Source organism: Lycorma delicatula, chromosome 7, assembly GCF_047948215.1.
Source record: "Lycorma delicatula isolate Av1 chromosome 7, ASM4794821v1, whole genome shotgun sequence".
In the NCBI taxonomy this organism is placed as follows: Eukaryota; Metazoa; Arthropoda; class Insecta; order Hemiptera; family Fulgoridae; genus Lycorma; species Lycorma delicatula.
This window is the reverse complement of record NC_134461.1, coordinates 45,529,520-45,556,493: the sequence shown is the minus strand read 5'-3', so window position 1 is coordinate 45,556,493 and position 26,974 is coordinate 45,529,520. Positions and strand designations below refer to the sequence as shown.

General features: G+C 32.8%; 1 protein-coding gene and 1 long non-coding RNA gene across 4 annotated transcripts in view; one reads left to right on the top strand and one right to left on the bottom strand.

Annotated features, from left to right (window-relative positions):
* LOC142328113 (uncharacterized) overlaps positions 1-11,399 on the bottom strand; it is a 33,671-nt gene extending 22,272 nt beyond the window's left edge. Inside the window, exon 1 of the long non-coding RNA XR_012757191.1 lies at positions 10,976-11,399. This is a non-coding gene — a long non-coding RNA (uncharacterized LOC142328113). The remainder of the gene's footprint in view (positions 1-10,975) is intronic.
* A 9,755-nt stretch (positions 11,400-21,154) lies between these two features.
* The window catches only part of LOC142327908 (uncharacterized), a 109,501-nt gene continuing 103,681 nt past the window's right edge, over positions 21,155-26,974 (top strand). For 2 of the 3 annotated variants that reach the window (XM_075371275.1, XM_075371272.1), the window contains exons 1-2: positions 21,155-21,298; positions 25,262-25,411. In XM_075371275.1, the coding sequence (XP_075227390.1) occupies positions 25,265-25,411 (147 nt within the window). In that variant the 5' untranslated portion in view covers positions 21,155-21,298; positions 25,262-25,264. The remainder of the gene's footprint in view (positions 21,299-25,261; positions 25,412-26,974) is intronic. The other variant, XM_075371274.1, reaches the window with a different exon arrangement.

Sequence of the window (26,974 nt, the reverse complement as noted above, 5' to 3'; positions counted from 1 at the left end):
CAAAGAATGTATACACCAACCCAGTGGGTTATATATACATGTTTAAGTGTAACTAAAATGCCACAAAAAAATCATATGATTCCAATTGGATAACCAATAGTATTTTCAGTATCAATCCTAGTTAGTTAGTTTTCAGGATACTAGTTGCTAGGTGTAGTACCTTGTCCTATTTCGCTCTTCCTGTCAACATGTATGGAACTGTCTCTTCCGGAGAAAGCCAGCTTAACCCGACATATTGTCTGACCACATCCCACTGCTGGCATTGGTAGGTGGTGTGCTCAACAGTATCTTCAAAATCGCAGTACCTGCATAGAGGAGACGCTCTCCTGCCAAATCGATGCAGGTAGGCTTCAAATTCGCCATGTCCAGAAAGGAGCTGCATTATATAGAAACCTACCTCACTCAGTCCTCTCTGAACCCATACATCTGTTCTCAGAATTAATTTACGCATCCATACACCAGTAGGTGAGGTGTTCCAAGCCTCCTACCACTCGGCCAGAAGTAAGTCCTTAGCCTCGGTCTTAGTCATGCCAAGATAAATTCGCTGGAGCGGATGTAATATGTCTTTGAAAGTACATTTCCTCCACTCACATCTGGATATTTTCCCGGACAACCTCGGAGACATAAGTGACAAACACAGTGGACGTTTCCACCAAGACATTTCAGTGATTAGTAATGTCAATGATAGTAAGAAGTCGATTAACCATATCGTGGTAATTTTCGGATTTTTGTGAAACCCAAGCTGCTCTTTCTACATTATTTAACATTGAGTTAAATACATCATCTTTGACCAACTCTCTTATTTGAGGACCAATAAATATTCCTTCTTTAATTTTTCCTTCACTTTCGTTCGGATATTTCTGCCTGATGTACAAAAATCAGGGACTATTCTTCCCTGCTTTTACAAAATTTTTCATTAGTCCTAGTTGATATGGAGAAAGGGGAAAAAAATTTTTATTGAACTTAGGGGTTCATGAATAATATTTTTCCCATTTAGAGTTACGTTGTCTCGTTTCTTACACTCTTTGATAACATAATGTTTATCCCTAGCTCGGCTGTCCCATCCGCAAAGAAAACACATATACTAAGTACAACCTAACTGCATGCCTAACAGAATAGAGCTATAACTTTCAAATCACCACATATGTTCCAGCTATGCTTTTTATAATTTATTTTTTCAAGAACGTCTTTCATCACATCGTATGTCTGTATATCTCTTTCAAATTAATACCATAAGCGATTGGTATTGAAGGATATTTGTTACCATTGTGTAGTAGAACCGCTTTTAATCTATACGTGGATAAATCTATGAAAATGTACCAGTCCTCAGTTTTATGAACTTGTTCTAAGTGCAACATAAGCTCATCAATATTTGTGTAATAAACCAAATTATTTTCATCAATAAAGTACTGAAAAAGTTCTTTTTGTCGGCTTTGAAAGCCCAACATTTTTATATTTTTTGAAGTACACTTCAACCTTGCAGTCTTGATCCTAACAGTTCAGCTTGATTTTTTGATAAATTTAAATCCCTAACCAAGTCATTTAATTCACCTTGTGATATAAGATGTAGCTTATTGGAAGATAATTGAAAATCAAAGTCATTGTTGTCTTCTTCAGTACTGCCAGATTCTTCATCGCTGTCTTCCAAACATTCATTCACTAGTGGGAATAATTTCACTGTGTAGTACAGGCCTGATTGCAGATTGCAATGAAGCATGTTTTACAGTATGTTTAGATTTTTTAGAAATTCCAGACACTTGTTAAACAAAAGTAAGCCGTATACCTTTCAGCCATCCTGTTAAATATACAGAACTATTGGTGCATAGTATATGAGAACCCAACGTCTTATCCTGATTACCAATTTTACACTGAAAGTACAAATGATATGTTTTTTTAATTAAAGGTGTAATGTTTTTTTCTATTTGGTTTTATGGTAAACTATTTACATAATAAAAAACATACAAACTTAAGACAGCAATAAACCTGAACAAAATTAATTCATTTCTAAATCCAGTGATTAATACAAACAACACAGCTGTGTTTTCAGCTACATGTTTTAACCTGCACAAACATGGTTAATTTTGTCCATGAAGGCTCACAATTCAGTATTAGATATATCATAATATGTGACTATGATATAATTCTTTGTCTTTTAATGTAATTCTTCAGTTAAACAATAAAAAATGAGCTAAAAAAATTCAATTAAACTATACGTTGAAAAATGAAGAAATCCTTTAATAAAAATTTAAAATTTTTTCAAAAATGATGGGTGATAGAAAGATTCTGAGTTCTTTTTCGTTTTCAGCATCAAAAAACATTAAAATCATGTATCGCATGTTAGGAAACAAAAATTATGTTTATCAGTGTTGTTAAAACATAAAAATGCCATCTAAAAAAAGCATCACAAGCATCTCCTGTAAATCCTAATGCATATAAAAAACCTACGCCACATTAATATTCAATAACCTCGCCCTATTATATTTTACAACAGATAACTATTAAAACTGCCGAAAAACCATTACTGACAAACATTTTGTTTTTGTTAGGTTCCATCGTGATTTTGTATTATACTAGCAAATACCTCTTTCAGTTTCGAAAACCGGACAATTGTTTGCAAAGATATTATAAGAGCACCTCAATGCACCTTCTAAAACAGCGCCCCAGAGGAATCCCGTTTGTTACCAGCTGATTGGTTTAGTCTCGCATAAGGTGCTCGTACCACTTCACCACTCTAGCCTCACATGTGGTCCTCACGGAAAGCTCATTATTATTAAACAGAAATTATTTAAATTTATTTAATATTATATTAAGTAAATTTAATTCTATTATTTTTGTTATAGTATTCATTCGAATCATTCAATTAACCCAGCTTATACAGTGATAGAGGCTCATAGTTAACATTTCATTAATATAATACATTAAATCTACCGACAAATCACCACTAATACATATATTTTTATAATTATACATGCATATTTTATATAGCCTATGATACTCCCGGAAACATAAGGATTCCAACGCAGGGTCATTGATCTAAATCTGTTCGCTCGTTGAGCTGCTACAGTGGAACAAACATACATCCTAAAACATTGTACTACTTTTTCGGCAGTCGTATAAATAATAAAAACAATTATAATTATTGATTAATATTTAGCAATAAAATTGTGGCGCAGAGCGGACCAAAGGTGATGCACCAGACGTCTGAATACGGTTCCCTCCACGTCTCTCTCCTTCTAGAAGGAGCCCATGAAGTTGTCAATTTACAATTATTTGATTGTAAGACTAAATTATTTTTATTTGTATTTATATTTATTAATTTTGTTAACAAAAGAAAAGGATTCTTAGCTAAAATTTAGCAGTAATAAGATGAAGCAACACCAACAAATAAGAGCAAGAAGAAAAACATGCTTACATACTGCCCATCAAAAAATCATAAGTATGTTTCTTAAATGTTTACAAGTAATTATAAAATAAATTATTAAATTTTACTTCCGTAATTCATTCATTCAGTGTCGTAGCAGATCTTAAAACACAACTCTTTTTGACAAATAAATTGATACTGAAAATACTATCTATCGGTTATCCAATTAGAATCATATGATTTTTTGTGGCAATTTAGTTACAATTAAACATGCATGATGGAACTCGTCATCGCAAATAAGCTTATTTCGAAGTCGAGAGTTCTAAGGTTCAACTCCTTTAAAGGCAGTTACGTTTATAAGAGACTAATTGGACTTCAATTTCATACTCTTCAAAAATCACTTCTTTTGAGGGAAGCCACATTTTGATGTTTTCCAAGACACGGCTCGAATGACTGATACACGGATCCTTTTAACTTGAATGATAAGGGACATTGTCTAACCGAATTATCTTCCAAAAGAGGTAACACATCGCTAAACCATTTCTCAAAATACGAGACTATTTTCTCGTTATGATAGTCTCCTGTATGATAGATCTAGATTAAAAAAATCCAGAGATTATTGTCAAACCCGGTATCACTGCCGATATACGTAATTCTGAGACGCCTACCTTTGCCTGAGCCTTATTACCTGTTGGTTAGCCACACAGAAAGATTTCTTTGGACGATTTTACAGCTTTATTTTTCCAAACGACACTTTTCGTGTGACCTTCGTTGACTTAAGTTTTATCCATATAATATATTATGCGGCCTTCTTGCCTCACGTTCTTTATTTCAGTGAGGTAATGCCTTCGTCAAATAATGATATCATCCCTGTACATTAAAGCAGTTTTGCAGACCATTTTTGGTATTTATAATTCATACTTCTTAACAATTTATAAAAAAATTTTTTTTCGGAAAACTGGTAAATCGTTATCGTCATTTATAACTCATTTATCTGCCTATTGTAGGTATTTAGTTTTAAAAAAATTCATGAATACTTTTTTACAAATCACGGTTTTTTACTGAAATCGTCACCTTTTTCCTCAATTGACCTGTGGGCTTTTGTTTTCTTAGGAGAACGTAATTCATTGATAGAGTTATACTCGTGAATTACATTGTACTCTGACATAAAAAATCAATGCCGTTGGATTACTCTGTAATTCACTTTTGTAAGCATTTAAAATGATGTGTTTTTCCGCACGACTTAGGGCTTTTTGTATCAACTGAATCGGTATCGGACATTGAGTCAAAATAATGGTATAGTTCAAGTTGTACAGACACAAATCTAACAGTTATCTACACTCACGTTCCGGTAAATTTTAAAAAAAGATTGCATTATATTAACTTTAAATAACAGAGTAAATAAATAAACAAAAACATTGAAAACAAGAACAAAATAGTAATCATACGAAAAGATCAAGGGTTTTAATATAACTGAAGACATAACATTTATAAACGTTTGATTACATGACCCCTCTAACTAATTATGCAGTGGTAATATATGAGTAATGATTATAGTATTGTAAATAGATATGGCCAAGGTGTGAATCGGTATTGATGCACGGGACGGGACTCGGTAGAATCGTGATGAATTCACTTGTACAAACATAATGTTTGTTTATTCTTCATTCTATACAAACTGCTAAACACACATCAAAAACTACTTACACAAAATCTACTAACGAGGAAATTACGCTTAATTTTTTCCAGAATTATGCGATGAATTCAACTGAAAAATTTTGGAAATTATTAAGGAATGAAAATTATGTTTCAAGTTAGTTTATGATTTACATGTAGTATAAAGCGATGCTATGATAAATAATTCGTCGGTTCACGTTGAAAAAATTATATAATTTATTTATAACTAGTTATAATAAAGTTTTTATACAATATAAAATATTTTTAATGTTTCTGTAAGTGTGGTATCTTTTCTGCATTACGTTTAGCATAGATTACAGTTCTATAAATAGAATTTTTCTACCACCTTCAGTTTAATAGAAATAATAAAAATTGCACATTAAAAGGTATAAAGTTTTTATACTGTAAGTAATGTTATGGTATGTCATAAATTTACATTAAAACTTCTTTGATGTTCTTCTTTTGTAGATAGCCTCAGGTACATCTCGAATTAAAGTCCAATAGCAATCATCTAGCATATTAACACTCAATTTACCTTGTAATAGGTTTCCTTTCTTTCTTTTTCCTGTTTAGCCTCTGGTAATTACCGTTCAGATAATACTTCAGAGGATGAATGAGGATGATATACTATGAGTGTAAATGAAGTGTAGTCTTGTACAGTCTCAGTTCGACCATTCCTGAGATGTGTGGTTAATTGAAACCCAACTACCAAAGAACACCGGTATTCCCGATCTAGTATTCAAATCCGTATAAAATAACTGTCTTTACTAGGGGACTTGAACGCTGGAACTCTCGACTTTGAAATAAGCTGATTTGCGAGACATGTTCACCACTACACCAATCTGGTGGGTTCCATTATTTTATTTAATTAAATACTGTATAACAAAGTTTAATTCTTTATTTTCACACCTTGTTTTCTTTGTGGTTACCGGTGTAACCACGATCCAGTATCCAAATCTGTGTAAAAATAACCGACTAGTAGGACTTGAACAATGGAACTCCGACTTCCAAATCAACTGATTTGGAAAGGCGCACTCACCACTAGACCAACTTGGTGGTTGTAATAGTCTTCCTAGACTGAAATATCTTGGTGGAAATGTTTACAAATGAACAGTGACAAAAGTGTTTATCAGTGAGCCAATGTGTTCACTTACTGCCTCAAGGTTTGACACAAAGAAATAATGCAGGAAATAGACTTATCCCACAGCTCTGTACAAATTTACTATTTTATCTACAATATGCTGGTAAATTTTGTGATTTATGGAGAACTTTATTAAGTACATTCATTACTACAATTCATTTATATCTTTTGAACATTTATATAAATTTGCACTTACAAATTATTTACCCAGTGTATCTTTACCCAGGAAATACCATCATGCTGAACGCACGGAGCTTTGTATTTCCACGACCTCCTTGCCAGGGCCGAACCGGCTTGTTCATTTTGGAAATTGCTTACTGCAAGAAAAAAATGATTGGAGCCAAGTATTTCTGTGTCAAAACACGTACAGTGACAATCTTCTATTAAAATTGAGGTTTATCAACAATATTTAATATTGATAAGGTTTACTGTTTATTGAGGTTTTTGTCTTTCCAACATTTGCAAATAATAATCACCATTCGCGAACTATTCAAAAAAATATGATTCCAACGTGTATGTGATATCAATCCAGACTATATCTTAACAAATGGTAAATTCCTTTTTATCGCCCGAAATAAGGGTTCACGAGAAATAAAAAAAAAAAAACTTTGTGCATAAACCGCGATAAATTGCACATTCATCAGAAAACGACACTTGTGAGGGACACAGGGTTTGGAAATCATTCTAAAAAAAGTACGACAGACTGCAACATGCATACTGTGTTCTATGTCTCCATCCGACAATTCATTCACAAAATTTGATCACAGTTGTTTCATATTCAATAATTTTTTAAAATGATCATGCACCTTAAGAGCAAGGATGCTGACCGTCTTTATTTCATAGGAACAGAATACCCCCGCCGACTTTCAAAACAGTTAACATCCAACATGATAAATGAGGGGAGGAATACGGGGACTTTTTCGAATGTACATCTGTAGCCGTAAGCTTTCATGGGAGATGAGGTGGCTCATCCCTGTTTTACGGTTTTAAATTGTTTCAATAAAAGTAGGTGTAAGCTGAATATATTCCATCGATAGAAGTACACAAGATTAATTGTACCGATATAAAAAAAAGACTTCTCGATTAAACGGGAAAAACTAGTAGACTTCACATTTATTTTATGAGCTAATTATAAAAATTTTAGATACTTTTTATTGATATGTCCGGTTTATTCCCCTTGTGATTCACATATAACCTGCCATTTTTTTTAAGAATAGCAAAACCCAAAAAGAGACAGCTTCTTGATATAAATGATAAGGCGGCTTGATGATGTGTATTTGTAAATCTCTCATCATCTTGTGTTCCATCTGGCAACAGGTATGCCACCGCTGTCTCCATCCACCCGTAACCCAACCCTTCTCCTTCATCCGCTTGTAGTTTACAATCTTCAGCTCAAAATATTAACTTCAGCTTTCTTTTTCGGTTTCTTTCTTCTTCTACTGATACTTTTGAAGCAGCCCAAGATTCCACTACCTCTATCCATATATCCTAACCCGGTTTCTTTTCATTTTACTTCGTGCATAATAATGTTTACATTATTTAACATTGAGTTAAATAATGTGAATTTGTTGACGACCCAACAAATATTCCTTCTTTAGTTTCTCCTTCAGTTACATTCGTAAATTTCTGCCTGATGTACAAAAATCCGGGACAATCCTTCATTACTTTTACAGAATTTTTCATTAGTCCTAGCTTGATATGGAGAGGGAGTAAAAATATTTTTTGTGTTCAACTAAGGGCTCGTGAATAAAGATTTTCCCATTTGAAGTTAAGTTGTCTCGTTTCTTCTTTGGTAACATAATGTTAATATTCCTAGCTTGGCTGTCCCATTCACAAAGAAAACACAAGTACTCAGTATAGCCTAACTGCATGCCTAACAAAATAGCTATAACTTTCAAATCACTACATATGTTCCAGCTATGTTTTTTATAATTTATTTTTTCAAAAACGTCTTCATTACATTGAATGTCTCTTTCAAATTAATACCATAAGATATTAGTATTGAAGGATATTTGTTACCATTGTAGTAGAACCACTTTTAAACTACTTGGATAAGTCTATGAAAAGGCGCCAGACCTCAGGTTTATGAACTTGTTCTAAATGCAACATAAGCTCATCAATATTCGTGCAATAAACCAAATTATTTTCATCAATAAAGTACTGAGAAAGTTCTTTGTCAGCTTCAAAAGTTCAAAATTTTTGTATTTTTTTAAAGTAAATTCCAACCTTGCAGTCTTGATCCTAACAGTTCAGCTTGATTTTTTGATAAATTTAAATCCTTAACCAAGCCATTTAATTCACCTTGTGATAAGATGTGTGGCTTATTGGAAGATAATTCAAAATAATTGTTGTCTTCTTCAGTACTGCCTGATTATTCATAGCTGCTTTTGAAACATACATTCACAGGTGGCTCAGGAACTGGAATAATTTCACTGTGAGGTACAGGCCTAATTACAGATTACAATAAATTTTACTTTACAGTATGTTTAGATTTTTTAGAAATTCCAGACACACTTGTTAAACAAAAGAAACAATTGGTTAAATGCTACTTTGGATCACACCTAACCATACGTACACCAAATGGCAAAGCCTTCCATGAACCTTTCAGCCATCCTCTTAAATATACAGAATAATTAGTCCATACTATATGAGGAGCCAGCCTACATCTTATCCGGATCACCAATTTTACACTGAAAGTACAAATGATATGCTTTTTTAATTACAGGTGCATTTTTTTTCTATTTCATTTTACAGTAAACTCACCACATACATAACAAAAGGCATCCACCATCATTTACACAATTTTGAGGCATTATGACAATGCACTGTTAACAAACTTAAGACAGAAATATGACTGAACAAAATTAATTCATTCCTAAATCCAGTGCTTAATGCAAACAACAAAGCTGTTTTCAGCTACACGTTTTGACCTGCACAGACATGATTAATCTTGTCCATGACAGCTCACTCTTCAGTATTAGATATGATGTCATAATTATGTGACTATGATATGATTTAATTCTTTATTTAGTATTGTTTATTTATAGTTTACAAATTATGTTAACAAAGTTAGACAATAAAAAAAGAGCTAACAAAATACAATATAGGAGCTTAAAATGGTAACTTTATGTTGAAAAATGAAAAATCCTTTAAAGATCTGAGTTCTTATTCATCAGCATCAGATTAAAATCATGTATTGCATGTTAGGAAAGAAAAATTATATTTATCAGTGTTATTATAAATCTTTTGATTCCATAAACCACCAATTGCTACACAGAGAATTAACCTCCCAGAATATGCCACCTAAATATCTCAATTTAATAAAAGATATATATATATATATATCCACCGAGTAAGTGATAGACCAAATCAGTTCATATGTTAAAATAGAAAAAGGAGTAAAACAGAGAGATCCTTTATCTATAAAACGCCGGCTTTGTTTTTTGAAATCTACTAAAATGGAAAGAAAAAAATTGGAATTAATATTAGCGGTAAAAGATTGCCAAATATAAGGCTTGCATATGATCTGGTACTATTAGCTTCATCTTCAGAAATGTTAGGAGAAATTTTGAATGAATTGGAAAAACAAGGTCAGGCAGCATTGTTTTAATAAACAATGGGAAAAAATTCTAACAAGTGAAGTTAAGAAAGAATTAAAACTGCTAGAAAAAACTGTATTGGGTAAATGAACAATCTACTTAAGGCAACTGGTGAACTTTGAGGTCAGAACAAGAAAGAAAATCAAAAGAAGGATAGCAGCTGCTTTAAAAAAAATATTGGTTCCTTAAATTCATTATGAAAAACAACCAGGTGGTTGAACAGTATGTAAAAAAAGGTAAATTATTATGTTGTGCAACACCTTGTCTCACAAACTTAGACTTTGCTTAAGAAATCCATACAAAAAACTGATCAATGAATGAAGTATGCTTGGTATGAAAAGGAAAAGTGGAATTAATTGTGAAAAGATACAGCAACACACTATAATGGCAGATGTAGTACTTAAGAATTAAGAAATTGAAGTGGAAGTGTAGATGGCCATCTGGCAAGATTGGAAGGTAGGAGGTAAACGAAACAAGTCACATTTGGGAATTTTTCCATTTGAAAAGGAAAAGGAAATGTATGTAAGAAATATTATATAACAGTTGTATTATGAGACTAGTCTGGTTTGGAATGTATTAGACTTAAAAGAAATTATTAATCTGAAAAAGGGAATTTTTTTAAAAAAGCATGCTCATCTGATTAATGTTGAGTAGTTAGTATAATGGCATTTTCTTACAGCGTTATGTAATGAATTGTACATGGCCTACTCACCAAGTATTAACAATAGTAAAGAAATACCATTGTTTTATATATTGTATTACAGATATTTAATCAAGTTATGGTCACTTTAGCTGAATAAGTAACAGTACATTTTTGAAAACAATGCTAAATGAAGCATGGTGTTTTGTGAAGATTATGTTCACTGAAAGAAAGATAACATTTTTATTTCTATTAAAGAGTATTGCATTGATGTTCTATATGCAGATTGATAATGTGCATTAAAAAACATGTATTTTTTTAGGAAGTAAATAAATCACTCTGCGGAAAAAACAAATTAATATTAAAACTAACATATGGTAACATATATATCAACCTAATTAAAATACATTAAATATTACTCATTGTTATTGTTTATTTATTCAAAGGTAAAAACAAATGATAGGTTATGTTGCACTGAAGCTATTAAAAAGTATGTTTGTTTTGTTTTGTGATCTTATTGTTAATAATGTCAGCATCAGAATTATAATTCAAATTACCTATGAAACTAATACTACGTAACTGATGATCAAGTTGAAATGATTTTACAAAATGTACTGAAAAAAATTTAACCTAATTTAAAGAGAAGATTCCACTCAAGTACTATAGCCAAGATTGGTTGAATAATCGATTCATCAAGTCTTGTCAATAACTATTTCATCCGTTACTAAGATTCTTATTTTTATGAAAAAAAAACAACTTCAAAATTTTCATCAAATAATTTCGCCTTTTCGATTGATACACTGAAGCCATAGCGACCTCAAGAACTGTGCATCTTCGATCGTCGATGGTTGACCCCAATTTCTTGCCTTAACGTTAAAATGTTCGCTCACCACGACGATTTTCGACCTCCATCTGACAATTTCCTCTACCAAATCCCACAAACTAAAAATTCGATGTTAGGCGACAGATATACACTAAACATCAATATCCTCGTCTGTTCCACCCGTACATAGTCGGGCCCTGCCACCTTATTATGTATGTTATTCAATCCGGCTCACTCAGTAATATAACCTCAGAACCCCGTCGGACAGCTATTTCCCAGCAGGTATCCATATCTCTGCTACTCCTGTTCGCATTAAATTGAAAAACTCGCATTAACAAATGGATTTTCCATCATTGCAGCCCTCATCAGCTCCTCCGACATGTGGTTTCCCTTTGGTCTCTGTATTAACTGGCCGCTGCTGACATACAATGCTCCTATGGTCCTCTCCATTACATCTAAAACATAGTCTAAACCGGTCTGGCCCTCCGCAATCTACGGCCATTCTCCCCGCACCTGAAACAGCTCAATGCTTCCTCCCTCCAGTACATTCTGAAATTAATCCAGCCTATCTGAATCCTCTTAACCTTTGATAACTTACGCGCCACAAACCCAAACATCATTATCATGGCATTCTGCGATCCTTTGTAAGCCGACCTCAAGGATGTAACCTTCGAATCCGCCTCCATGCAGCCAAAATGTGTCGCCACCGACTTGACCACCTCAGCAGCTGTTGCGTCGTATTCTAAATCTTTTATATAATAGTATATAGGGCGATTGGTTAGCTGGAATTTCTCCCACCACCACCCCATTCGGTCGCCCTAGAGCATAGACCAAATGTTCCGTGCCAAAAAACGGCTACTGTGCCTCAAAAAAACGGTATAGCGACCTCGATCCTATCTGCTCCTAATGAGCTACCTAACTTGCGTGAGCGAATTAAGCAGGGTGCCGTACAGCGCCCGCTTAATTGTCCCAGTCGCTCACTTGTCAACAATAAAACTAAATCGGGGAGGTGCACCCTTTGTTACAATTAAAACTACTGAGGTTTTTAATATCTAAAAGGCAGCAATTTAGGCTGCCACGCCTCGGTCGCTGTATGCCAGCTAGTACCTGTCCTCCATTTAACAGCGCTTGGAGCTAGTTTGGCTGGTGGCCAGCCATTAACTCAAGGAAGGATTCCTACAACAGAGCTTAGGAGTCATTATTACATTACACAACCCTTAAAATTAACGATGACGGTTGTAGATAGCAACCTCATCGAGGAACTCCCACACGATCCGACAATGCGGCTCTCGCCACATTGACTCGCCGTTTGTGAGCGGCCAAGTTTCCCCCCGACCGCTAAGTTCCAGGGTGGCTCGATCTCTAGCCCCCCCAAGAGCAGGGCAGTCGAACATCATATGCACGTTCGACTGGACCTCCCCGCAGACACACAACTCATCAGCCACCAGGCGAAACCGAAACAGATATTGGTTCAGGTTTACATGGTTGGTGAGCACCCGACGCCCTTAAAAACGAACTCGAGGCATACCATCCCCCCAGATCCTGTATAAAACTATACAAGGATCTTCCCTTAGTCGTGTTGTGCCATTCAAGCTGCCATGTCTCCATCGCGAGGCTCCATAGCCTCTTCCGCAGACGGGAGATGCGCAACTGTACGAAATTTCCTTCCGGTACAATGTGATCACCGTTCCGCTCCGGTTCTGGCCCGACTCGAAACCGCATCCCAAATGCCTCGGCCTCCCGACCTCTTCGCAACTTCCACATGACTGTTCGAACTTTCACCACTAAATCGATTGGGAGAGCCTTTCCCAATACAGTGGTAGCCTTGTAGGAAGTTGTTTTAAATACACCAGTGCATACTATCATGGCTCTGCGCTGGGCACTCCTTAAATTTTGAAGCAGTGCTCTATTTCTTTCCAACCTATGCGCCCAAACTGGCGCCGCGTATGCGATCATACTTCTGTTTCTAAGCGTTTCATGTTTTGTTTGTGGATGGGGTATTTTGGGACAGGTGTCCGATAGGTCACAAAAGGTGAGAAACGTCTAGAAACGAAAGGATTTGGCGTGGCGAAGTTTTTTTTTGGGGGGGGGGGGGAGAAATTTTTGGATTTGAGATGAGGAAATAGCGGAGGCCCGGATGAGTGGAGATCTTGGTCGGTTTTTGTCTGCGACGAACAGGAAGTCAGAAAAATAAGAAAAAGTGATCCCCTTATAATTGTCTCTGTGAGTACTTAAAATATTTTCGTGTTCGAGACATCGATACGACGACTCGCCGCCTTATAGCCAAACGGCCTTCGAGAAGCATCATCGTGGTCTTCTCTCCAAGCTAAACAACGTCTTATGTTGATGACCCTTTAAACGATATAGAATGCTGCAACTAGAAAACATCCAACCCTCTGCGCATGGCGATCTAGCCAAGTTCATTCTGTGCAATGTAAGCACCCAACGCATTAAATATATGCAATTTTAATACATTATGACAGCCCCCTTATAACACGCATAATACTTACTATTTACAGTGTGCTTACGGTACTTACGAAGATTTTTCCTGTTTGTTTCTTTTTCATTTTTGATTATTCACCAAATAATCAGTAATAAATACTGAATATTTTACTCCGTAAGGTCAAAATTAACATTTTTAAGTATACAAATGTTCACAAAATAAAGAATATTTTAATAATTACGAACTTCTAGTTACACAACAAACCAGAAATCTAACAATTTGTTATTCAGCAACTCACGTAGATATGAATAATACTTATCTAGTGTAACATGTAATAAAGGAACTGTTACTCTATCCTAATATTTCATGTAAGATTGTTGAATTTATAATGGTATAAATATTTGATGTTAACAAAAACGAACATTTCAGTAATTGTGTATCTGTTCATTTTATTCAAGAATTTTACGGATCGTATCTCACTTTCGAATGAAATAAGTTTAAATGAAGTGAAACAAAACATAAATCATCTCAAGGAACGTATCACATGGAGTAGCTCCAGTTACACTTATTCCTGATGTTTTATTTTTAATATCTTTTACTGATACATCATGGTTTTCACAAAAAAATGTTTGGTTTTCCTATATCTGCAAACTTTCGCGGTTAGATTTTCTGCAGTAGTAGAGGACATACATCAAAATGTGTTTAAAACAGTAGATAATGTAGAGCGTAATATATAAATAAAAATTGTTTTCATAAATAAAACATCTATTTTAGTATTATGGATACTTATGGGACATTGTATAATTAGTGTCTCTGAATATCAGTTTGTAATCTGGATAATAGATAATTAAAAATAGTTTGTTTTTTTTAATTAAAAGATTAATTAATTATTTTTTATTATACTGTATTTTTTTCTTCTGTTTGGAATAGATAAAAGAATTATAAAAATTCATTAGCTGCTATAAAAATACTTTTTTATATTATTGATTTAATTGATAATCAAAACGAAATAGCAAACAAAACCCCTGTATTATAATTTATAAATATTAATTCTGTAATGAAATTTATTTACCGAATGGAAATATATATCAATAGAAAATTGTTATTAAAACATTGAAATGAAAAAAAAATTATTACATTGATTTTTCTGATAAATTTATTAATTGGTAAAATGTAATTTAAATAATAATTTTAATAACAAATAGATGAAGAAAGAAGCATTTGGAAAAATATAGTTAAAAGAAGAGACAGACTTATAGGCCACATAGTAAGGCATCCTGTAATAGTCGCTTTAATATTGGAAGGACAGGTAGAAGGGAAAAATTGTGTAGGCAGGCCACGTTTGGAGTATGTAAAACAAATTGTTGGGGATGTAGGATGTAGAGGGTATACTGAAATGAAACGACTAGCACTAGATAGGGAATCTTGGAGAGCTGCATCAAACCAGTCAAATGACTGAAGACATAAAAAAAAAAAAAGTTACCTGGAGAACTAAACAAATAATTTTTTTTATTGTATTTTGTACATATTTTTTATGTTTTGTAGTTATAAACCTCTAGTTATAAAAGATCTCACAAAAGTCCTGTCTATTTAAATATATATATTAAATTTGATGTTTTCAACAAATGCTTTCAAAAATTAATGTTTACTTAAATAAAATATGTACAGCAGAATACTTATCAATGAAATAAATGTGGATTTTTATAATAGAATTATAAGATGAATTGGTAAAAGTATTTGTGCTAATGAAGCCTTATACAGAGAAATTATGATTTGACACACCATGTAAGTATCTTTACCACTTTGAATTCTAGAAAGATCATTTGTTGCTTGGGGTTGAACAGCTTGAATTTTAATACCAGGTAACAGAAGAATTTGTATTTTACTAGTAGTAATCAACATTCATTAGAGACTACTATATTACTTTAAATGATTGAAAAAGTTCCATTATGTAAACTTGTGAAGAAGTATTAGGCTGCAGTCATTGTCATTACCTACTTTTATATATATAGTTGATAGTAAACAAGCAGTGAAATTTCCAAGTGTTTTATTTGTTAACAAACAAAATGATGATGATGTATAATAAACATTGTAGAACAATGTTCACAACCATCAGTAAGTGTATAGTATTCTGAAAGATTCATGGTTTATGTCACATACTTTACAAATTTATTTACACATTTTTTTTTGTTTATGTCAATTTAACATCTCAGCTGTGTTTACAATCTGCGAATATTAATATGTTATGGCCATTTGAGGAGACCCTCATGTGATTGAGATGTTAATCTTTTGAAATAGCAAATCATGACTTAATTTTTTGAAAGTTCATGTACATCAGTGAAGTTGTTAAAGTTGTGTCATACTCATAAATCAGATACTATTAAATCATCAATATAAAAATATCTGATGAAAGAAAGTATTGGACTCAGGTGCTGTACAGCTTGTGCTACCTTCATTCACTATGATGTGCTGTTGTGAAAAAAAAAAACAAATGCTAAGTAGTAATGCATACATACACATAAATAATTTTTAGTTTCCTAACTAGGAAACTCAGTTTGAAAAAGTTATACACACACTCTTGTTTCAGAGTCTTTTGTATACTTAACATTCTTTAAATAAACAAGGAATATTTTGTTAACCACATATCACTGCAATGCAATTAATAGTGGTCAAATAGAAGAAAAGTTAATTCTTACAGAATCAAAACAGTAGATTCCAGTTACATGAAATCAAGCCTTCTATGGACTATCAGAAGTTGTGACTCAGAAGGAGTGTCCTTACCTGACCCTAGTTATAACTTACTCTCGGGGTGCTCCGATGATGATTGGGGACCCTCAGGTGTGTGAGGGGGGATGCGGTGGTTTGCTGGACCCACGCAATGCGGGTTCAGCTACCTAGAGTAGGACAGGGAAGGACAGCCCACTTGTTGAAGGATGCAGTGGTCGTCCAGAAGGAATGGCTACTGCATCTTGATGAAGCTTGTGGGACCCCAATGGAAGCCCTAGGTGAGGGCAAGGCAGGGGGGTAGATGACTGCCACGACACCCTGAAGTGATTGTGTTAAAGCTTAATGGCGAAGACCGGTCACTTCGGGGGTGTTAAAAAAAGGATTGAAAAAAAAAGTTATAACTTACTCACACAAACATCTCAGATTGTAAAATGCCAGGGTACATACATACATATATACATAAACTGGGTGTTGGCTATATTTTTTCGGATTCTACTTGTAAAACTAAACAAAAATATCCTTAGCGAAAATGGCAATTTCTCCTTCGTTCTCCCCTGACCACCAACCAATTAAGTCCTGAATTTTTGCTAATTTTAAAACTTATTACAGACACTTAGAAAATATTAATGTAATTCCTCTACCCGAACTTTGAGATATAAATTTTTATATAAAAATAACTAAATGGCAGATAGAGGGAGAATGAAGAAGAAATTGCCATTTTTCCTAAGGATTTTTTTATTTAGTTTTACAAGTAGAATCCGGAAAAGTATAGCCAACCCACCATTTTAGAAACACTCTGTATATGAATGTATATATGTGTATAATACACACACACATATACGACCATTCCTATCAGGGCTTCGCCTGGGCTATATGTATTCTTACTTTTCCCTTCATGGTCAGAGGATGTTTAGCAGTCGGGGCTCGCTTCGCTCATCTTTCCGGATTAGCTTGGGGGTTCTTAATAAGAACCTCCAACCTAATGGATAATGGACCTCCTTGTGCTCATTAAACTCATGTTTGTTGGATTAATAATCTTAAAGATTGATTCAATAGCGACAGCAAAAGACAGAAATTTTTTTATTAAGGTTTTATTTACAATCATTTTTTACAAATCCAAAAATACTATAAGTAGATGGAATAACTATGAAATTGAAATTAAAAGAGACAGTTTCCAGTGAACTACTCAAGAACACAATTCTACATGCAAGAGGAATATGAAATACAAAACTGACATTAAAGAAAAATAAATTTGATAAGACAAAAAAAAATATTTTATGCAAATTTGAAAGTAAGACAAGCAGAATAATGATGTCATACATTATCCCCTGTGTCCAAAACATGCCACTATTTTAACCAGCTAATATCGTTACTATTATCTAGCAGGTTCACAGCAAGGTGAACCTGCCTGTTCATAGTTGAACAACATAGCCGAACTGTGGCACATTTGTTTTATTTCAGAGTAGTTTGTTTTGGAACCGCTGAATAATTTTGATGTTGCTCTTGCTTGTTGTTCCACTTAGTTGAATACCATAGGTGCAGATTGGTTTTCAAATTACACTGTTGAGTAGAATTTTAACTATGACCCGTCTTCCAAATAACCAGTACATGTGAAAAAAATATTAAACATGTGTACTGGTTGATTGAGTTAGCTTGATATTCAGCATGTTCCATTTATCATGGTTGTGATGTTTCCACAATAAAATTGTAGACCCAGATGTCTTACATTGTCATTATGGGAAATAACATCATTGTCCAGATTGACTGGAGGGCATGTATTTCTTATCATTGTAAATGTGACATGATAGGACTTCACTGGATTGACTATAATTTTCCACATAGTCAGCCATTGATAACAACTTCAACTGCACTTTATTTAAAGCTACAGTTGTGTCATTGTCAGCTGCTAGGATTGACGTGTCGTCTGCAAATGTAGCAATCATAACATTACTGGAGGATAATAAATCTGCTGTGTAGATTGAGTATAGAATTGGTACCAGTACAGAGCTTTGTGGAACATCATACTTGATATCCAAAAGTTTAGATAATTCATTATGATTGATCTGAAAAAATCCAATCTGATAAATAATTTTGTAGGATTAGAATTAGGAATTATCAGAAGAGGATTATCTAAAAAAAAAAAAAAAAAAATTATCTAAAAAATTTCAGTTTCATCATCCCTCCTTATATTATGAGGCTGGAATACTGTACTTAGATGTTCAGCAAATACATCAGCCTTTTCATTATTACTTCTGGCCCAAACACTATTTGAGGCTTATATGCATTGTAGACATGACAGTAAGATGGGATTTGTCTATGCAGCTTTTAAGTTTTCTACCTCTACTGGCTATTAGTTGAGAACCCCAGTGTAAGTGCTTTGCATTCCAGTCACCCCTGCGATAAATCAGGATCTAAGCATTTTTGAAAAATAAGAAAATAGATCACAGGATTGTGGTGTGGAGGACAGTAAAAACACAATCTGAGAGGTCCATGCCAGTCGTTACTTGTGACGACGTAATCTGTGCTGAATGAGGGTAATTGAAAATGCTTAATAGTGTTTTTTTACAAGAATAATGGTGCCCTCATTTACCCTATCATCTGGATGGTTGGTATCGTAAAGAGAATAATTTTTAAGTTTAAAAAAGTTTTGATCTGGTTGTGGCTGTGATTTTGATTGATTCCAAAGCTGTGGATTTGGACGTGAATGTCTTCATTGTATTTTCTTTTCGGTACATGCATTTAGATGACCAGAGCAAGTAATGTTTTGACAAGCATTTTATTCCAATCCAGTGTAGAATATACTGATGAAAATACAAAATGAATAATACTCTAATTTTCATGTCTCCTGAAATATAAGAGTATCTTAGATAAGTCATATTTAATGAAATGCTTAGATGCAGGTTAGATTTACTAGGTTAGATTTACATCTTTTCTTAAGTCAATAATCAGCTTTCATAGAATTACCTTCCTCTTACTTTAAATGCTTAGGAAACCCCTTTCTTATACTGTACAATAATTAAATTTTTTTAACTTTTTGCATTTATTCTGTATTTTTTAATGTTTTTGTAAAAAGATTTAAACGTGTTAAGTTAAAAATAAATTTTTATTCATTATTATAAAAATTATTGTTAAGTTTAATTTTATGTAAAATTAATATTAAATTTTAATTTAATTTATTCATTTTTATTGTACAAGTCTATTGAGATAGTTTTTATGGGAGTCTGTACAATTTGAATTTTTGTTATAGAAAGATTTAAACTGTTCTTGAAAAACAGTTTGCACATAGCTGCAAATGTTAATTGCTGCTGGTCTAGCCCTACAAAATATAATGGTCCGCGGAGGGTTTGGGGGGGTCTGGTGGAGTGTGGCCAAACACGCTTTCTTCCAGCTGTCCTTGCAGTACATGGAGTCTCACCTGAAAAAGAAATGACAAAAAACAACACCAGAAAACACGTATAAACCCCCCACAACCTAACCTAATAAAAGCCTAAACCCCCACTACTAAAAATGTTATCATTTTCATAGATACTCCCACCACCATCCAATGATAACATTAAATTATAACCTAAACAAAACAAATTTGTAGTACGTGAAGAACATAAATATGAAAAAATATTTAGAGATATTAAAAATAGTAATATCTTGAAATGGGAAAGGATTTATAACAATACGAAGAAGCTATTTACATATATATATATATATATATATATATATATATATATATATATATATATATATATATATATATATATATATATATATAGGGCAAAGTTTTGAAAAAAAATACTGATAATATTAGATTTTCATTTTATGAAAATATAATATTTTTACGTATTTTTTATTTTCTACTTTTTAATGCTGAGCTGTCAGCAGAGGACGGTGGCATCCTCGTTCTCCATAGTTGTCTGCTTGTGATTATTTCTTTTCCCCACAATGTTGATGAACTAAAGGTGAACATTTAACGGGAAATCAACACAATTGACAACAACGTTTTGCATCAGACCACTCTAATATGATCAGTCGAGCATAAAAGTACAGCGATGCCCAGGGTGGTCATTTTGAACATCTTTTGTAACAATACGGTAAATAAAAACGTATCATTCATAAAATTTCATTCCAAAATAACCTACCGATTCTACAGTGGTTACGTTGTGGGTTCGGTTTTATGTTGCTCACCTGAATAACAAATATACACCTCGCTACCACGAGACATGTACTAACGAATCGGGATTTTCCGCTAGTGATCGGTACATTCCCCCTTGCTAAGCTAAGGGGGACGCGCACCAGATAAACATACAAATGCCGTTTAGTAGGCTAGGATACATCCCAACCCCGTACGGGAAGACACCCTCCTCGTTCCTTGCCCTGTTGGGGTTTAACGGGAAGAGTAGGATACAATTACAACAGTAGTCTTGTGCTATATTTGACAATTAAAGATGTGTTAATACATCTCATAACAAATATGAAAAATACAAGCCACTGCAAGATTGAAAATTGATCGCAAGACAATCTCTGATAATTTGGGAACTCTCTTGGGTGTAAAAAGACGTTACAGAACTTTTACATACTAACTTAAATATGAAGGAAAACACAAACAATTGTCTAATTAAAGGATGTGTACAAAATTTGTACAGCATAATTTTTTGCGAATGTTGGAGGGTGATATAGATAGTGTACCGCACATTTCAATTCATGTAAATGCGGTACGGCGGATCGTTTTGTGTCCGTAACTAAAACTTCATACATAGTTTCTGTTTCTACCACCAGGGTTCCTTTTTTTCAGAAATCTGTTCGTTTAAATCTGATAATAATGTTAGGTTAGCGTAGTGCATTTGCATAGATTAGTAAGTATCTGTAAATATTACAGGATTTTCTATTAATTTCTAGGTAAGTAATCTGATATACTTTTAACGATATGTTATTGTTATAATCTTTTCTAGAAATAGTCAAAAAGATTACATTTTCTGTAAAATTACATCATTCAAAATATGAAACACCATAACTCGTACATCATTATTTCTACATAGACTTTTTCAGACGCCAAATAAAAATAACAGTAATAATCAGAAAAACGAATATTTATCAGTTCTGATAAACCTACTAGTTCGGCTGTATTAATTTCATCATCGAGGGTTCTCATGTTATTTCAGTTAACATCATTTATTTATTTTTACTAGCTCTGGATTCTCCAGTGAAACCATATAGCAATCTATTGGAAGAGTTTTGTTGCCAATAAACTCTTTAAATGCTAAGTAGCTTTATAAAGGTGGCATGAATTTTTTATTTGCTATATGGCCTATACAGTTTGAGTTTTTTTTATACATTATTGTATTCACTAGACAAAAGTAATTAGTTTCATTTATATATATATATATATATATACACACAATGCTATTAATAAAGGAAGTTAATCGTTTACAAGGGAAGAAGAGGCTTGCTTCATTAGTGCCAGAGGGAAGAATTTATTTAATACTGGTACAGTATTCTATTCCCCATTTTAATGTTAACCATTGTAAATTTCTCTCAATAAATTAGTAATAGTTTAAATTACCTGTATTTTAATCCGATTCAGTTTTGGATGAAAAGTGTATGGTAATCTTAAAGCTGAATGATCCCTAAATTTTGAAAACTTTATCTAATTTATAGTCAGTCCCTTAAATCTATTGTTTGTTTGTCTCAGTTTCATTGTTTCTTATATTTTATTACACTATACAACTTCAACAATAGTCTTGTGCTATCTTTGATAATGAAAGGCATATTTAAAAATACCAATTGTTACAATACAAAAAGTGTGAAGTAATTATACGATTTTTAAGGAAACATACTTATGTTTATCAGTGAAGTAAAAATGTTGGCCATGTTTATGAGAAAAGTAAAGGTGGTTTTCGGTTGTAAAATGCAAGATTTTTTCTTTTCAATTAACATTTGTATTTTTAATTATAACCATATATTCATAAGACAATGCTTTTTGCACAAAGAATAGATCATTTAAAACAATAATTCATAATGGAAGAACATACATATGTAACAGTTAATTTCTGCTAAAGAATGGTTTATGTTAAACAGAATTTCAATCTCATATTCCCATGCACAAGCTTCAAAGCTTATATGGTTAATTAATGAACCAAAAAAAAAAATGAATAAATAGAATACATTAGGGTTTTTAAGCTAAATTTTTCTTTGTATTGTTTAAATATAACCTACTATTTTCTCATTGTAATTTTTATTCTTTTTATTATGTCCTCACACCATAAATGAATGTAATTTTTATTTTAAAATTATTATTTTTTTTTAATTTTGAGATAATGCAAGTAATCACATGGTATTAGAATGTGTTGGTTACAAGTTCTATCTGTAGAAGATAGCATGACACTTCAAAGTTATTGGGAGTGTAAATAAAAAAAAAGTGAACAAATTTTATTTTAAAAGTAACATAATATAAATTAGGTAAGAACATTATCATAACTGATCTAAAGAGTTATAATTTTGTAAGGGTAAACCTAAATTTCAAACATAAAGTATGTCATTTTGAATTTTCTAAAATAGTACTACTCTATAAAAGTTTGAGCTACTTGTTGCTTTTGTGTAGCAGATCCTGAGCATAGTTTTCTTATATTTTAATTTATGTTGATCTCAAATTATGTGATAGGTACATTTAAATAAAGAGGTTAGCCTTACTTTTAGGAAAAATGTTTCATAACTATAACTACATATAATACATTTTTGAATTTATATTATAGTTCTTTCTGAATGAAGTACTTATTTAACACATCGACTATGATGTATTTGTTGGATTTATCATTTAAAAGTTCATGTTCTGTATTGGTGATCTTTATAAATTGGTGCAAGAGTTGGGAGCAGCCTTGTACACTTGAAAGTGATGCAACTTAAGTAAAAAGTAAATTCTAAAACAGTAATCTTCCTTTAATATTATTAATATAAAGAAATGTAAATGAAAATTATGTACTACAATTTTTGTATTAAAATAACAAGATTTAATGTACGCAAGAAAAAACTGTAAAAACACTAGCCAACTATTTCGCATATTTTATATAAGTTTCAGAATTTTTTTAAATACAATTTTTCTTAGTCACTGTTACTATAAATTATAAGCAGTAATTTCAGGTCTTAACTACTGTTAGGACCTTTCAAAAACTTCCTGAGTAAAATTTTTCTACAAAAGAAAGAACATTTAAAAAATTTTTATTTTTATGTTATAGAGAACTGGTTAAAGATAACCCATAAATTAGTTTTGTTATTGTATATAAAATAAAATTGTTAGAATTCTGATTCCATACTAATTTTTTCCAATGGGTAGAACAATGGGAGTCACTGACTTCTTTGGTTCGGACAGTTATTGTGTAAGTAAATATAGTAATGGACATCCTAAAATTTTTACTGATTGGCACAAAGTAGTATATATAATATGATTAGTAATACGTATTTCCAATAAAATATCTTTATTTTATATGATGACAAAATATTTTTATTTTGCCGTCATATGAATTAGTAGTGTATATGCTTGTTTCTATAAGGTACATCCAGAAGTAAAGTACAATTATGCTTTTAAATCTAATCACACCTTTTCTGTAAACAGTTATACAATAACATTATAAAAGAAAGTCATTGAATAAAGTATTTTAACATTGTTTCCATTAATATTAAGACATAAGGGAATAAATTTTCACAGTAATGGAATCAGTAAACATGTATCTGAATGTCCTCTGCATAAGATTAGTGCTATGAAGACCTCAAATTTGGCATAGTTCTATTGATATTGTCATTGTTCAACATTCTGTCATTTAATTTTTATGGAAATCTCACTAGTCTACTGATTAATCTCTGCTGTTTGAACATTTTTTTTATTCAAAGAATGAATTAAACATTTAAAACAACTGTAAACCAGAACGTTTTTGGTAATGAAAATTTGCTACTTTGCGATATTGAATATATTTTGTAGAAATGTAAAGTGGTGAAGTTCAGTTTTCATGATTTTAACTACATCACTTAAAATAATTAGTTTTCATGATCACAATCTCAAAGATGGTGCAGTACAGTTGTACATTAGGTAATTCATTTAAAATTTCCATTCCATTATCTTCCATACAGGTATTGTGTCTTGCGGATTTTCTCAAAATTGACAGAAATTACTTGTGTGATCAGGGGTGGTTGTCCACTGTGGTGATCATACATGGCTTGTGCAGTAGACCTTGATTTTTTTTTTTTATTAAGCTTTCCCACTGCCCAACGAAACATAGAATGTTAAATTGCTTTTTTATTTATTTGATTATAGGCTAATTCATACCTCAAATTAAAATTGTAGTCTTAATAACTAATAGGTAAAAGTAATGAAAGAAAAAACTAATAAAAAGCTTCACGTATGTAGACGGTTGCATAATGAGAAATAATGCAGTTATTTCAGTTGTTACACATGGATTTGGCTGGTGTAACTTTTTATAATCTCACACTATATGTTATGAATTCTGTATTTTTATTCTTTGTAATCTTTCCTTTAAAAATTAATCTTCTCATAATATATGTTATGAATTCTGTATTTTTATTCCTTGTAATCTCTCCTTTGAAAATTGAGTTTCCATACTTATTAAAATAAACTATTGTAGATCCACTTTAATGAAAAGAGATTCTAACTTGTATTTCAGGGTTACTTTTACAGGCTGCAGTTTTCCAAGTTTTCACAAGATATGTTACTACATCAGATTTATTGAACTTAGAAAGAAGCTTGTCAAAGAAACTGCTGAGTAATATGCCTGTGTTAGAAACACGGTATAATGTGTTACACAGACTTACAGTTATGTCTCACTATTATTATTACATTGTATTTTGTTGCAGAGTATGGATGCACCAACTGATAGTTCAGTTTTGGATGACGATCCATTATCCTTCACTATTAAAAAAGAAATCAAGCATGAGAAAGAGCAAGAAGAATATTTGTTTGTACCTTTTTCCACAACTGATGATGAACTGATAATATCTAAACAAGTAAGCTATTTTCTATTTTAACTTGGTTTAAGTTAAAATTGTGAAACTTATTTATTGTAAGAATTCTCAATTTTTCTATTCATCTAGATATTTTCATTTACTGTTTAGAGAATATTTTAGATATTTTGATTAAAATTACAAAAAAGTTATTAATAGAGTATCAGGAGGTAATTAGCTTTGATGAAACAAACTGCCCCTACCGTTTTACAGTGATAAAAATTTTTATCACCCACCGCCACCCAGTCTCATCATGGTGTCTCATTACCAAGTATTTACCACATGGCATTACCAAGTTACGATCAGGATCACCAGTGACGGAGGGAAGCCATGCCCCCGGTCACATGGATTACCATGGCACGGCCACCCCCATCAGCAGGAGTCCCAAAGCAAATCACTGACAATACCAATATAACTGTGGTGTGATGCCAATGCGCCTACCTCCAACCAATCCAATGCCTAAGCCGGAACCCTAGCCACCCAGGATCCTACCACGATTGAACTCCCTCTGCAGACCTACACACCATAAGGGCACGAAGAAAATCAGACACTAGGCCACTCCTCACGGATCATCCAGTTAATACGGAGATCGAGAAAAGAATGTATTCTCTCAAGTTCCCTAACAGCACGTGAACGTTCGACCTCATATCGGGGACAGACGTAGAGGACGTGGTCCACTGTATCATCAGTCTCACAATCTGTGCTTTGACTCGAATCCATCAATTGAAACCTAGCCAAACTTGCCTGAAAGACACCATGCCTGGAGAGAAACTGTGTGATTTACCGATTGGGGGAGACCTATCCAATCGCACACTACAGGAAATACCCCATATATGGGGCATACCATGCCCCATATGTCGCTACATATGGGGGATTCATCTCACCTGACCTTGAAGATCCATGGTGGTTCTTAAATCACAACCTTATATCATTGTTTTTATACTTATTGTGTAGCTTGTGATGAATGATTACAAACACTCCAGCGACACAATAGGAATACTAATACACATTCCTTTCATGTGCTGTCATCTGTTGACACCTCAGTTACCTCTTTATGAAACTTATTCTGTCAGCTGGAGTTGATAATGAGATTATGTTTACAGTTTTTACAGAGTGAAAGAAGTGTGTATTATTTACGTCTCATTAGTATATTGATGTAACTAAAAACAATATAGTAATTAGCAAAATAACATATTAAACATTGAATCATATTTGTAGCCAAGTGGTAAGGAAACCTAATTTAATTTTTGTGAAATAATGGAATGTCAATCAGGAACAAGTCAAACTCACCCTATTAGGAAATTGAAAATTCTTCATGGGTGACTACTACAACACAGATATTCACAGTGATACCAAAGATGAAATAATTTGATGTATTCTGAAACAGCTCTAATAAAAGAATTAAATACATTTATAGGACTAGGGAGGTTTCTGTATGCTTGCATTTTTAAATGGGAATCATATCTTAAGAATAAATTACTTTTATAATTAAAATTTGGTGTACTGGTTCTAATTGCTCAATTCTCTGTGAGGTATACAAGATTCTTGTGCACGTTTTATAAGTTG